General features: G+C 45.9%; 1 protein-coding gene across 1 annotated transcript; it reads right to left on the bottom strand.

The window, feature by feature from the left end:
• Window positions 1-11,095: 11,095 nt before the first annotated feature.
• Window positions 11,096-14,473, bottom strand: LOC311112073 (uncharacterized protein). Its single transcript, XM_084155052.1, has 5 exons — window positions 14,281-14,473; window positions 13,808-13,919; window positions 13,476-13,719; window positions 13,133-13,283; window positions 11,096-12,914 (listed from the first exon to the last, which is right to left on the bottom strand). The coding sequence occupies exons 2-5, from the start codon at window positions 13,917-13,919 to the stop codon at window positions 12,639-12,641; spliced, it is 783 nt and encodes a 260-aa protein (XP_084011178.1). The 5' UTR covers window positions 14,281-14,473; the 3' UTR covers window positions 11,096-12,638.
• Window positions 14,474-15,729: the final 1,256 nt, after the last annotated feature.

Raw genomic sequence — 15,729 nt, 5'->3', positions numbered from 1 at the left:
TGTCCTTAGACAAAACCCTTATTACCTAATACATATAGATGCATGTTAGACTTCCCAGTATCTTTTGCTTTGATGTACTGAGCCCTCCGTCCTTCAGCAGTCACTTTAATAGCAGGATGGGCAGTCTGGACATCAATAGTGATGTTCTCTAAAGGAAGAGAATATGATTTAATTCATTCACAAATATATTTTTTGGGGGGGTATTTTATTAGGATCACCATTAGCAGATGTGAAAGCCGCAGCTACTATTCCTGGGGTCCACACAGAACATGAAACATGACTGTCACGGTTTCGGCCGAGGCTGCTCCTCCTCCTTGTTCGGGCAGGTTTCGGCGGTCGTCGTCCCCGGAGTACTAGCTGCCACCGATCTATGTTTCATGTTCATTTGGTTTTGTCTCGATGTCGTACACCTGTGTCTAGTTAGTCCTCATTAGTGTCCTATTTAGTTCTCGTTGTGTGTGTATGGTGTTGTGTGTGATTGCTCCTCTGTTTGGTGTTCTGAGCTACGTATTCTTCCCTCCGTGTTTGGAGAGGTTTTCGCACATGTTAGTGCGCCTTTTGTTTGACGCCTGTGTGCGCCGTTATTTCGCCTCCGGGCTTATTGTTCTCGTGTACTACATGAATAACTCACTAAAGTCTTTTGGACTTAGCTTCTGCGTCCTGCGCTTGATTCCTGCACCACACCCACCTTCAGCACCCCTTGACAGAATCACACACCATATTGAATGGAATCAGCAGGAGCAACCGTCACGCCTGAGTCGCTGGAGGAGCATGTCCGCGGCCAGGATGACCAGATACGACAACTGGGGACCGCTCTACAGGACGTCATCAACACCCTGCACCGATGGGAGTCCAGAGGGGTACCCACACCTCCACCTACCCTGCCACCCCCATCGGCCGGTCCACCAGTCCCAGGTCCGGAACCCAGTGGGATTCAGCTCTCGCTCCCGAGGGCGTATGACGGAACAGCTGCCGGGTGTCAGGGGTTCCTCCTGCAGGTGGAGCTCTACCTGGCCACTGTACACCCGGTGCCCTCGGGACACGAGAGCGTTTCCGCCCTCATCTCCTGTCTCACGGGCAAGGCGTTGGAATGGGCCAACGCCGAGTGGAGGAGGATGGACGCCACCACCATCTCCTACGCCGAGTTCTCCCGTCGCTTCAAGGCCGTGTTCGACCATCCACCTGAGGGCAAAGCGGCGGGGGAGCGTCTAGTCCACCTGAGACAGGGGAGGAGGAGCGCACAGGCGTTCGCGCTGGAGTTCCGGACTCTAGCGGCAGACGCAGGGTGGAATGAACGGGCCCTCATCGACCATTTTCGATGTAGCCTACGGGAGGACGTTCAACGTGAGTTGGCCTGCAGGGACACCAATTTCACCTTCGACCAGTTGGTCGATATGTCCATCCGTCTGGACACCCTGCTGGCCACCCGTGGACGTCCCGAGTGGGGTCCGTCCATTCCACCCTCCGGCACCTCCGAGCCGAGCCCTATGGAGCTCGGGGGTGCTGGCGCTAGAGGAAGGAGGAGGAGGAGCCCGAGGGGGCCTGTCCCCTGCACCAAGTGCGGTCGTGGAGGGCACACTGCGGCCAGGTGCTGGGGAGGGTTCCCCGAGGGAGGAGACAACAGGCCACGCACTGGGGAGGCTTCCCAGGTGAGTAGACGCCCCACTTACCCAGAGCTCTCTGTTGCACACTTTTGTATACCTTTTGTTTTCCACAGGTTGCACCTCATTTCCAGCATAAGGCGCTAGTAGATTAAGGCGCAGCTGGGAATTTTGTTGATCGGAAGTTTTGTTTAGATTTAGGGATCCCTCTCCTACCTGTTGACAAGCCTTTTCCCGTTCATGCTTTAGATAGCCGCCCGTTGGGGTCGGGGTTGATTAGGGAAGTCACAGCGCCACTTAGGATGTGTGCGCAGGGGGGTCATGAGGAGACTATACAGTTGTATCTGATTGACTCTCCTGCGTACCCGGTGGTGCTGGGAATACCCTGGTTAAGCACCCATAACCCTGCTATTTCGTGGCAACAGAGGGCTCTCGATGGGTGGTCTGCTCAGTGTGAGGGGCGATGTCTGGGTGTTTCCATAGGGGCGACTTCGGTGGAAAGTCCAAACCAAGTGCCCGCACTGCATATTCCGCCTGAATATGGGGATTTAGCTCTCGTGTTTAGTAAAGCTAGGGCGACGCAGTTGCCTCCTCATAGACAAGGGGATTGTGCGATTGATCTCCAGGCAGGAGCAGCGTGTCACGGTTTCGGCCGAGACTGCTCCTCCTCCTGGTTCGGGCAGGCTTCGGCGTGCGCCGTCCCCGGAGTACTAGCTGCCACCGCTCTATGTTTCTGCAGTCAATTGCTTTTGTCTGTCTGTATCACCTGTGGCCATTTGTGTGTTGATTGCGTGCCCTATAAGTTCCTTGTTTTGTGTTAGTATTATTGTGTGTTGTTTTCACTGTCATGCTGTTCGGAGCTACGTGTTTGCACTCTGTTTGTTTTATGTTTAGTGTTTACGCGTGTATGCGTAATTCTCCCTCGCCTCTTGTTTTGTCGAGGTCGTGTTACTTTAGGACAGTCTACTTTGGATTATTAAAGTCTGTTGGACTTAACCTCTGTGTCCTGCGCCTGACTCCTCCACCACATCCACATCGGTTCCCTTCTGACACAGCGCTCCCACGGAGCCACGTGTATCCTTTGTCTCAAGAGGAGAGAAAAGCAATGGAAACTTACATAGCCGAATCTTTGAGACAAGGATACATACGGCCCTCCACTTCTCCCGCCTCCTCGAGCTTCTTTTTTGTGAAGAAAAAAGATGGAGGGTTGCGCCTGTGCATCGATTACCGTGGTCTCAATCAGATTACTGTGAAATACAGTTATCCACTCCCTCTGATTGCGACCATGACGGAGTCATTGCATGGAGCGCGGTTTTTCACAAAACTGGATCTCAGGAGCGCGTATAACTTGGTGCGCATTAGGGAGGGCGACGAATGGAAAACAGTGTTTAGTACCACGTCAGGTCATTTCGAGTATCTCGTCATGCCATATGGGTTGATGAATGCTTCATCAGTCTTCCAATCCTTCGTAGATGACATTTTCCGGGATATGCAGGGGCAAGGGGTGGTCGTGTACATTGATGACATTCTAGTGTACTCGTCTACCCGAGCCGAGCATATAGCCCTGGTGCGTCGCGTATTGAGGAGGCTGTTGGAGCACGACCTATATGTCAAGGCAGAGAAATGTCTGTTTTTCCAGGAGTCGGTCTCCTTTTTGGGTTATCGGTTGTCCGCGTCAGGGGTGAGAATGGAGGTGGATCGTGTGTCAGCTGTGCGTAATTGGCAAACCCCAACCACTGTCAAAGAGGTGCAGCAGTTCTTGGGCTTTGCGAATTACTACCGGAGGTTTATCCGGGGTTTTGGACAGGTGGCAGCTCCCATCATGTCCCTTCTGAAAGGGGGTCCGGTGCGCCTGCAGTGGTCAGCTGATGCGGACAGGGCCTTTAAGAGACTGAAGGACGTGTTTACGTCGGCTCCGGTGCTGGCGCATCCGGACCCCACATTACCCTTTCAGGTAGAGGTGGACGCGTCTGAAGCCGGTATAGGGGCCGTACTCTCTCAACGGTCCGGCACGCCACCTAAACTCCGCCCCTGTGCTTTTTACTCTAAAAAGCTCCGCCCGGCGGAGCGTAATTATGACGTCGGGGACAGGGAGCTGTTAGCTGTAGTTCAGGTCCTTAAGGTGTGGAGGCATTGGCTTGAGGGGGCTCAACACCCTTTCCTCATTTTGACTGACCATCGGAACCTGGAGTACATCCGGGCAGCGAGGAGACTGAACCCTCGCCAGGCTCAATGGAGTATGTTTCTCGCCAGGTTCGTATTTAAAATCACGTACATCCCTGGGTCCCAGAATGGTAAGGCAGATGCGCTGTCCCGGCGGTATGACACGGAGGAGAGGTCCGTTGAGCCTACTCCCATACTACCGGAGTCTTGTCTTGTGGCACCGGTGGTGTGGGAGGTCGATGCCGAAATCGAGCGAGCGTTGCGTACCGACCCCAGCCCTCCACAGTGTCCTGAGGGTCAGAGGTACGTTCCGCTCGAGATTCGGGATCGACTCATTTACTGGGCTCACACGTCACCCTCCTCTGGACATCCGGGTATTGGCCGGACAGTGCATTGTCTTAGCACTAAATACTGGTGGCCCACGTTAGCCAGGGATGTGAGGGTTTATGTCTCCTCCTGCTCGGTGTGCGCCCAGTGTAAGGCGCCCAGACACCTGCCCAGGGGTAAGTTACAACCCCTGCCCGTTCCACAACGACCATGGTCCCACCTCTTGGTGGATTTTGTGACAGACCTTCCCCTCTCTCAGGGGAGTACCACCATCCTGGTCGTTGTGGACCGGTTCTCTAAGGCCTGTCGTCTTCTCCCTATGTTGGGTCTTCCTACTGCCCTACAAACCGCAGAGGCCCTATTTACCCACGTCTTCCGGCATTACGGGGTACCCGAGGATATAGTGTCTGATCGAGGCACCCAGTTTACCTCCCGAGTATGGAGAGCGTTCATGGAGCGTTTGGGGGTCTCGGTGAGCCTTACCTCAGGGTACCACCCGGAGAGTAACGGGCAGGTAGAACGAGTCAACCAGGATGTGGGTAGGCTTCTGAGGTCGTATTGCCAGGACCGGCCTGAGGAGTGGGCTCGGTACTTTCCCTGGGCCGAGATGGCCCAGAACTCTCTCCGCCACTCCTCTACCAACCTAACTCCCTTCCAATGTGTGTTAGGTTACCAGCCGGTTCTGGCACCTTGGCAGCAGAGCCAGATCGAGGCCCCTGCGGTGGATGATTGGATGAGGCGCTCGGAGGAGACATGGAACGCTGCATTCGTCCACCTGCAGCGGGCCATCCGTCGTCACAAGGCGAGCGCCGATCTCCACCGCAGTGAGGGGCCGGTGTACGCACCCGGAGATCGAGTCTGGCTCTCTACCAGAAACCTACCCCTCCGCCTGCCCTGCCGGAAGCTGAGTCGGCGGTTTGTGGGGCCTTTTAAAGTCCTGAGAAGATTGAACAAAGTGTGTTATAGGTTACATCTGCCTGTTGAATATAAGAATATTAACCCCTCGTTCCATGTGTCTCTTCTCAGGCCGGTGGTAGCTGGTCCACTCCAGGAAGATGAGATAGGAGAGACTCCTCCGCCCCCACTGGACATCGAGGGGGCTCCGGCGTACACCGTTCGGTCCATCTTGGACTCAAGACGCCGGATGGGGGGTCTCCAGTATCTCGTGGAGTGGGAGGGGTACGGCCCGGAGGAGCAGTGCTGGGTGCCGCGGAGGGACATCCTAGACCCATCTCTCCTGTCGGAGTTCCACCGGGACCATCCCGCGCGCCCTGCTCCGCGCCCTCCTGGTCGTCCCCGAGGCCGGGGTCGGCGCACGGCTGGAGCCGCGCGTCAAGGGGGGGGTACTGTCACGGTTTCGGCCGAGGCTGCTCCTCCTCCTTGTTCGGGCAGGTTTCGGCGGTCGTCGTCCCCGGAGTACTAGCTGCCACCGATCTATGTTTCATGTTCATTTGGTTTTGTCTCGATGTCGTACACCTGTGTCTAGTTAGTCCTCATTAGTGTCCTATTTAGTTCTCGTTGTGTGTGTATGGTGTTGTGTGTGATTGCTCCTCTGTTTGGTGTTCTGAGCTACGTATTCTTCCCTCCGTGTTTGGAGAGGTTTTCGCACATGTTAGTGCGCCTTTTGTTTGACGCCTGTGTGTGCCGTTATTTCGCCTCCGGGCTTATTGTTCTCGTGTACTACGTGAATAACTCACTAAAGTCTTTTGGACTTAGCTTCTGCGTCCTGCGCTTGATTCCTGCACCACACCCACCTTCAGCACCACTTGACAATGACACAATACAGAACATTAATAGACAAAACAGCTCAAGGACAGAACTACAGTTGAAGTCAGAAGTTTACATACACCTTAGCCAAATACATTTAAACTCAGTTTTTCACAATTCCTGACATTTAATCCTAGTAAAAATTCCCTGTCTTAGGTCAGTTAGGCTCACCACTTTATTTTAAGAATGTGAAATGTAATAATAATAATAAATAATAATAATAATAATAATAAGAGATAATTATTTATTTCAGCTTTTATTTATTTCATCACATTCCCAGTGGGTCAGAAGTTTACATACACTCAATTAGTATTTGGTAGCATTGCCTTTAAATTGTTTAACTTGGGTCAAACGTTTCGGGTAGCCTTCCACAAGCTTCCCACAATAAGTTGGGTGAATTTTGGCCCATTCTTCCTGACAGAGCTGGTGTAACTGAGTCAGGTTTGTAGGCCTCCTTGCTCGCACACGCTTTTTCAGTTCTGCCCACAAATGTTCTATAGGATTGAGGTCAGGGCTTTGTGATGGCCACTCCTTCCTCATGATGCCATCTATTTTGTGAAGTGCACCAGTCCCTCCTGCAGCAAAGCACCCCCACAGCATGATGCTGCCACCCCCGTGCTTCACGGTTGGGATGGTGTACTTCGGCTTGCAAGTACCCCCTTTTTCCTCCAAACATAACGATGGTCATTATGGCCAAATAGTTATATTTTTGTTTAATCAGACCAGAGGACATTTCTCCAAAAAGTACAATCTTTGTCCCCATGTGCAGTGGCTTTTTTATGGTGGTTTTGGAGCAGTGTCTTCTTCCTTGCTGAGCGGCCTTTCAGGTTATGTTGATATAGGACTCGTTTTACTGTGGATATAGATACTTTTGTACCTGTTTCCTCCAGCATCTTCACAAGGTCCTTTGCTGTTGTTCTGGGATTGATTTGCACTTTTCGCACCAAAGTACGTTCATCTCTAGGAGACAGAACGCGTCTCCTTCCTGAGCGGTATGACGGCTGCGTGTTCCCATGGTGTTTATACTTGCGTACTATTGTTTGTACAGATGAACGTGGTACCTTCAGGCATTTGGAAATTGCACCCAAGGATGAACCAGACTTGTGTAGGTGTACAATTTTTTTTCTGCGGTCTTGGCTGATTTCTTTTGATTTTCCCATGATGTCAAGCAAAGAGGCACTGAGTTTGAAGGTAGGCCTTGAAATACATCCACAGGTACACCTCCAATTGACTCAAATGATGTCAATTAGCCTATCAGAAGCTTCTAAAGCCATGACATAATTTTCTGGAATATTTCAAGCTGTTTAAAGGCACAGTCAACTTCGTGTATGTAAACTTTTGACGAACTGGAATTGTGATACAGTGAATTATAAGTGAAATAATCTGCCTGTAAACAATTGTTGGAAAAATTACTTGTGTCATGCAGAAAGTAGATGTCCTAACCAACTTGCCAAAACTATAGTTTGTTAACAAGAAATTTGTGGAGTGGTTGAAAAACGAGTTTTAATGACTCCAACCTACGTGTATGTAAACTTCCGACTTCAACTGTACATACATTTTTAAAAATGGCACACATGTTGAGATTTAGATGTGCGTTTCCCCCATTAATATGTAAAGAGCATTGAGCACCTAGGTGGAAAAGTGCAATATAAATCCAATCTATTAGTAGTAGTAGTAGTAGTAGTAGTAATTGTAGTAGTAGTTTAATATAAGTAATGTAATCTAGGCCTATGCAATAATTATGTTAAACACAACATAAACATGCAATAATCTTGCCATGGATTGTTTTTCCTACCTTTGAATTCTTTCACCTGCCAATCTGCATAAAACAAATACCAAGTAAATAGAAAACACAGAGCCTACAATTTAAATTGTGTGGAAAATATATGTATTTTTTAGGGCCTTCCTCTGACACAGCCTGGTATAGAGGTCCTGGATGGCAGGAAGCTTGGCCCCAGTGATGTACTGGGCCATACGCACTACCGCAGCCCAATCCACAGCCCACCAATGAGTAACTCCCCAAACAATTCTGAATGTACATACAATTTTCACATGTTCCACTGCAAAACTGTCATAAACAAATCTCACAAGCATCAGACACTGCAAGCTCCCAGCGACTATAATCAAACCTAACACAATATCTGCCACTTAATTTCCAGCAATATTGCTCCATGTCTGTCTATGTGGTGCGCACATTGGTCCATCACTCCTTGTGTAGCCAGTTGATGTGATACCCATCTTGTGGGTTCAATTAAATGTTAACTGCAAATAGGCTTAACTGGCAGAAGTATACAATGAGTAAGTATATCATTTGTATCTATTATTTTCAATGAAATGAGCTGCAGCAGTACAGAACCATCTCTAGAACAGCACACTAGATGGCACATTCCTCACTGGCTAGACTAGATGCACAATTAAAGAGGAATTACAACAACAACAAAAAACTTTACAAAATTGTCTTCAGATGTGATTTAACCATTGATATGGACTCAGAACATGTACTTTCAATGTTTCTCCATGAACAATTGTAATTTTGAGAGTAAAAAAATAAATAATCTAAAACTAGGAGAAATAAAACATTTGGGAAAATATAAAACAGAATTTGGATAAAAAATCTCTGATTTTATTGGGCCCCCCTTAGAGTTGTTTTATTATCCATTATTTTTACCAGGTATATTGACAGAAAATATAGTGCACTACTTTCTCTTGTCCACTAAGGACCTGAGGAAGAGTTGCAGGGGAGAGGAGAAGAATGTGCCTTTTTGAAAGCTAGAAAAAAAAGTAGCTCGCGACCTTTCATTTTTTAAAAAGTAGCTTTCATGCTAGAGAAGTTGGAGACCCCCTGCCATACAGAGTTGAAATATCTAGCCTTCAGAGCTGTAACATTTTGACACTTTGGCTTTGGTCGATGTCCACGCCAATCACCATAAAAATCTGTCAGTTTAAGCTAACAATATGTTTTTTTGCATTGGAATCATCTCAATCCACCGCATCTGCCTATGTTGCACTTCTGCATCTGTGTGAAAGGTGACAGAGCAGTGTTTGTCAGACCATGAGACATCCTGAAAATCGGTCTTCTCACAAAATCTTCTGTAGCGTCCGAACGGTTTGGCCTACGGTTTGACTCTCACGAACAGGATGGTGTTAAAACAACTGTTTCCTGATCTTTCTTATATCTCTCAGATATAGGACAGACACTTCAAAACAAACTTCTTTTGATTTTTTGGGGGGGACCATCTGTTGTTACATGTAGTGTATCTGTTATTTAATGCATTTGAATGGGCTTATAGCAGTAAGGACAAAAATATTTTTTTGTCAAATACATTTTTATAAAAAAAAAAATTATACTTCATGGGGTCTTAAAATTCAAAATCAAATAGCAAAATGATCCTTGGTATGACTTTCTTAAAACAATTCCATATAGCTTAGTAGTACCCCCCCTTACGGGTTAAAGGCAAGTACAAACACATACTAGTTAACTAAAGTAGGCTAGTCATCACTCGAGAGTCTACACATACTGTAGGACTCCAACAAGGGGTTCCGGAAGTGGATTCTCAATCCTCGTAACAAGTGGTGATATTAAATATTAGCGATAGCGTTATTACTGTGCAACGTAGACGTTCTATTGTCTGCTGAGATTGCAAAACAATTTGTATGTTGATGTAGTGCCCATCGGTTATGAATGTTTCAACCTCTGTTGAGAAGTTGTGTTTTTACCGTCAGTTTCTGGTTTCAAAGAGCACAAAAAACAACACTTATCATGAGCCTTAGCGTTTATGTCTTCACTGAAATTGCCCCTAGGTCTATACTAACTATTCTAATGCGACGAACAAGTTACCATGGAACTACTGAGAGAGTTTGGAGTTTTATTTTGAAGCCAGAGGAGGAGTCACTCGTATTTCACTGTTAGTTTTACACAAATAATTGTACATTTTCAGTTAATAGAACTGAAGATTGTTTATTTTTTGTTAAAAGTACTGATAATGTTGGGTGTACTGTTGCTTGCATATGTATACAACCTCCATTGACACCACCATACACATTCCTCCTACATATAACCATTAACTTCTGGTGTAGCAAGTATTTCAAATTACAACCCAACAACTGAAACCAGACTGTGGCCCTTCTCTTCTCCATAGGATACCTGATGTCTAGCAATAACATGTTCTGACAGAATGTAAACGTTCTGCCTTCCCCTCTCTCCCTCAGTAACATGAATAAGGATATTTCATATTTCAAGTTTAGAAGTCAGAACCCATCATCACAATGAACATTTTACATCAATTTGTATTTTATCATTACAAGTAATGTAATTACCAGATGTGTAGAGTACTTCTTGTCCATGTCTGATCTCTGTCCCCTCTTTGTTTCTCCACGTGAGAGTAGGTTGTGGTGATCAGCCCACTGATGAACAGGTAACGTTCACCTGACCTACACCTCCTCTTGCTTCATCAACAGAGAAAACTGGGATATCACCTAATACTAATGGAGGAGAAACCACAACCATCAGGACAGCTGATCGAACGAGTTCAACAGTATATATGGCAAGTAATCAGTGGAGAAAAATGACAAGTCAAATTCTACAAAAGGTGTGAGACCAGGTTGCTTGTTACAATGTAATTACAAAGGTTATGATCATTTACATTGCAAGTTAGGACAACTCACGACAAAGGTTAGGAGAATTTACATTGCAGGCAGGAGTGGCACCACAGTTGTTTTCCTGATTTGGTAACCTAACCAGGTAAAACGCCGGACCTTATATGGCAGTGTTTTCAAAACTCGGTCCTGGGGACCCCAAGGGACCTTTTGGTTTTTGTCGTAGCCCTACGAAGCTTATTCAAATAAGCAACTTATCAAGCTTTGATTATTTGAAATCAACTGTGTAGTGCTAGGGCAAAAACCAAAACGTGCACCCCTTGGGGACCCCATGACCGAGTTTGGGAAACAATGTTATACTGTATAATGTGATTATGTTGTAAAAAGGTTTAATATGGGCTATGGTGGGACCAGAGTTTTTCTAATCAGGTCACATGGTTTTAAAAAAAACTATTGGAAAAACCCTGTCAAACTGCAGAAACCTTGTACTTGTTCATATTAATTATATTTTAAAGAAGGGGTGTTTCCTATACACAGCAACATGATTGGACAATAAAACTCACAGGGCTGAGTTTGCTTCATGCAGGTTTGCATTGTGTAGTCTTGCCCTATGCAATTGTAGGTCTAATAAAACATTTACTCACAGTCTGTCATCTTGTGTTTATTGATTAATTCCAGTTAATAATTATGGTAGCCTAGTCAGCCCATGTTTGAATATATGTTTGAATGTAAACCAAATGTTATCCAATTCACATTTTCTCACAAACAAATAGGTTAACACTACACAACGTTACTGCTTCGTTTACCATGGCCAGTAGGACAGGGGCATAGTAGGCTAGACTATATGCAGCTGCTGTTAGTAGCCTACAGTTGATTAGACTGAAAATGTGTCGTTTCCATGCAATACAGCAGATCAGATCGCTAATGTTGTAGGTGTGTAGGCTGCTACGTTTATGTAATGTTTTTGCTTGTGTTTGTCGAGAGTGATGTGTTATCACACAAGCATCAGTTGTCAGAGCAGCTTACCGATCACTGCACCTGTACACAGCCCATCTGTAATTAGCCCACCCATTTACCTCATCCCCATATTGTTATTTATTTTGCTCATTTGCACCCCAGTATCTCTATTTGCACATCTTCTTCTGCACATCTATCATTACAGTGTTCATACTAAATTGTAATTATTTTGCACTATGGCCTATTTATTAACTTACTTCCATAATTTATTACATTTGCACACACTGTATATAGATTTTATATTGTGTTATTGACTGTAGGTTGTGTTTATCCCATATGTAACACTGTGTTGTTGTTTTTATCGCACTGATTTGCTTTATCTTGGCCAGGTCGCAGTTGTAAATGAGAACTTGTTCTCAACTGGCTTACCTGGTTAAATAAACGTGAAATAAAATAAAATTAATAAAACACTTGCTAAATAAATACAGGAGGAAAGTGGAGAGCGCGCCTTGAGCTTTGTGCGTGGTTAACCCAACCTTCGATTTCCGTCAATCTGACACGCAAAGAGGATGCAGCTGCACTCTGATATGAAGGACAGAAATTGTGCACGAGTTGACAAATCATGAGGCAAATCTGAAGGGAAAAAAAACAATTTGCCCCTCTAACACACGTCGATATTTTAAATCAAAAGTGATTGAAAAGTGCTGTGGCAAATGCCTCTACGTCATACGTTTTCCGGCAGCCCTGAATGCAGGTTAAGAGAACTAACGACAATTGTTAAAATAATGTACATAGAAGGCTAGGAATAGGATTACGGGGAGGGTTAGACAGAATCTGACTTTCTTATTTATTCTCTCTAGTCAGAACGGTACAATGCCAGAATGTGGACAGCCAGAGCCCGGTGGCTCGGTATATGGCTGGGAAAGCGTACCTCAATCCAGGGATGGAATATGTCACTGTACCATACCTGCCAACTTTTCAAAAAACCTTGGAGTGAGATTTTGTCCTGGGTCCGCCTGGGTCCTGCAGTCGGTGAAAAGCAATTGCACTGCCTGCGTCTCAGAACTGCGGCCGCCTTGATCTCATGAGGTTATCGTTGTCCACGTGTGCATGACGTCAGAGAAAGTCGGGATCAAGTCAGACACAAATCTAACCAGCATGCATTGGGCGGTGATCGCCGGTGATCGATTCTGCGCAGACCGGGCTCATCTCAAATGAGCCTCTTGTCTATGATCTGTCGGCATGGTTATACTGGCCTGTGGCCTTCTTGGAAGCCTTGATGATATCGGAGGGGGGCTCCCATTTGAAGCAGGGCTCCAGATTGGCCATCTTTATGGTCATTATTGAGGACAGGGTGCCATCCAATGCTAGGCTGTTTCTTCTCTTGGTTTTGTTCAGTCCCACAACTGAAAACACCCTCTCAGCATCTGCGTTTGCATGGGGCAACACCAGGACAAGCTTGGCGACGGCAGCAAGCCTCTCAAATTCTTTGGCTCCTGTCACCTATGGAAAATGCACCAAAACACAATGGAAAAACATACCTTGATTTTTGATTGATTAATACTGTAAGTATACTGTAGGTTGATCCATTAACAAAGTTCAGATAAAAACATGCATAATTTGCAACATGCATGACACATATGCATGACACAATTTTAAGCAACAGATGTAGCCAAGCCACACCTGCCAAAAGGAAAGACAAAAAAGGAAAATAATTTTACCTTATGCTTCCGGGTTGCCATTTCAGCCCAGAAGCTTTCCATTTCAGTTTGGTCCTGCAGGGATATCATCGGCATGGTCTGATAATTTAGAAACTCCTCACCCAGAAGGTCATGCTCCTCTGGCCCATGGTATGGGAGGAGATGGGGAAACCTATTTATGAAAGTAGAGTTACAAGTTGTTACGTTTTAGGTATATAGTCATCAACCAGCAGCAGATACACATCTTTGAGGAGAAGCCACATAAGAATATCTCATGTGCAGTTTAGGAGTGAACACACCTCATCATAAAACACAGGGTATTTTAGCTAAGATGATAGACAATAATTAGAGAAAAAAAACTAACCTTTCAACAAAGTACAGGACATCTTCGATGTCACTTTCAGCCCTCTGCCGTACATCTACAATTTGTTCGTGCTTGATCAGTGGCTCTTCCAGTGGCAGCTTCTTAAGTGCATAGTCCACAGCACTTGTCAGGAAACACAACACAGCTTCATGGAATGAATCCACCTGCTGTGGTGTGATGTCACACTCGTCGAGTAATCTGTTAAGTTTAGCCCTGGTTGTGAACCCAATGTTCAACTTTCTTCCTGTCACAGATACAGCATATCGGTATAAGGTCCAAGGCTAAATATCACATATCACAGTGTTTGATCATAATAATAGTCAAATACTAACCTGGTAAATGGTTTGCCTTTTCTTTAAAGGCAATTTCACAAGGCTCCTCATGGCACTGCAGAGCTGCTGGAACCATAAACTTGGAACATAGCTTGCGTTCGAATTTCACCATCTATAACAGACATTTACAAAAATAGTAGGTGAAACCTGTTTTAGAGGATCCCTGCAGATATCAGCAAGAAACACAGAATGGAAAAAAAACAGCAAAATCCAATCCCACCTCATCATGTAACAAAAATATTGATGACTGCTCTCTCTGAAGCAGCAAGTTGAAAGAAGTGAAAGTTGGTACGGTGGCTTGGAGGAACAGCAGGTATACTTCTATTGCACACATTTCCTGTATTTATGTTAAATTCTTTGGAATATATTCACCACACTAAATCATGTTCACACGCACAAACAAATAATTGATTTCAAGATTTAAAGTTTAAGAGAGTGAGTACTCAATTGGACGACATTTCATTGTTACATACCTAGTCTCAGCTCAGCTTCTTATCAGACTTCTTGAGGTAGTGACCGTTTCTTCTCCTGTTGTCTTTCGCGGCAATGGTATCTCTTCTTCTGTCGCTAACTTCGGGGTGCAGCGCATATGGTTCAGTGGCGCTCATCAGCGCCATCTACCGTCGGGGAGTTTGAAAAAAGGAACGAACGAGTCTCGGCCGATTTTTTTTGCGTGAGAAATTGGATGTGTGGCGTGAGTGCGTGTGAAAACAGACAAAAACATGTGTCACACGGCGAAAGCGTGAGAGTTGACAGCTCTGCTGTACTCCGAATTATCCAGAAATTATGAAGGGATAGGAGATTGGAATACTACTAGTTAATTAAAACTGCCGTTTTCGTGAAATCTGAAACACTTAAAGCTGGGATGTCCCTCCTACCATTTCATTCACTCTTCCGACTGTCCATCAACTCCTGGTTGACCAATACATCACAGCCACTAATGCCATTGTAGCGCAGCAGGAGAATAGGTTTCGTAGCTGTATCACATTTCTCGCGTCGGCTCCACGGTGTCCTGATCACAGCATCCTGCCGTTAAGACCTTACAGGGAAGATGTAATTACAGCGACCTTAAGGTCTGAATATTTAGCCTAGGGGAAGGATTATCTAAAATGCTACAGTTGTCCCTGATGCGACTCGTACACGCAACCTTCGGATTGCTAGACGGTCGCGGTATATGCCCACCCATCCTCCCCGACAAACCTACCTACCTCCTTGTCTCCTGAGTGGCGCAGTGGTCTAAGGCACTGCATCGCAGTGCTAACTGTGCCACTAGATCCTGGTTCGAATCCAGGCTCTGTCGCAGCCGGCCGTGACCGGGAGACTCATGGGCGGCGCACAATTGGCCCAGGGTAGGGGAGGGAATGGCCGGCAGGGATGTAGCTCAGTTGAAAGAGCATGGCGTTTGCAACGCCAGGGTTGTGGGTTCGATTCCCACGGGGGGCCAGTATAAAAAAAATATGTATTCAGTAACTGTAAGTCGCTCTGGATAAGAGCGTCTGCTAAATGACATAAATGTAAATGTAAATGTACTTACTGTTGTTCCTGTCTTAAATAGCGTAACCAGCCCAAGCAGGTCATTCGTGTTCAGGTTGACACTAAATAATAATATATCCCAAAAATAAAGAAAAGGGCATGCCATACTAAACATGTATCAAACAAACGTGGGAAGACTGCCCAGTCCGAGATGACACTTCTGACTTTGCAATCAATTGCCAATCAACACCTGTAAATCATTACTCATTTATCAACCCTTGCTGGCGCTTCAAGCAACTCGCCCCAAGGCAGCTGCACCCTATGAATAGGATGTGGTAGTGTACTGTCTAGCTATGACCTGTTACACTTGATACCTCCATTCAGTGCATTTGTAACCCACTGTAGTTTAACAAATTGATGTCAAAATAGGAATTTCCATAAATAAATAT

The sequence above is a fragment of the Coregonus lavaretus genome (genome assembly GCF_964263955.1).
Source record: "Coregonus lavaretus genome assembly, chromosome: 38".
Classification (NCBI taxonomy): Eukaryota; Metazoa; Chordata; class Actinopteri; order Salmoniformes; family Salmonidae; genus Coregonus; species Coregonus lavaretus.
Note: the sequence above shows the minus strand (reverse complement) of the source record. Positions and strands in the feature narration are given on the sequence as shown.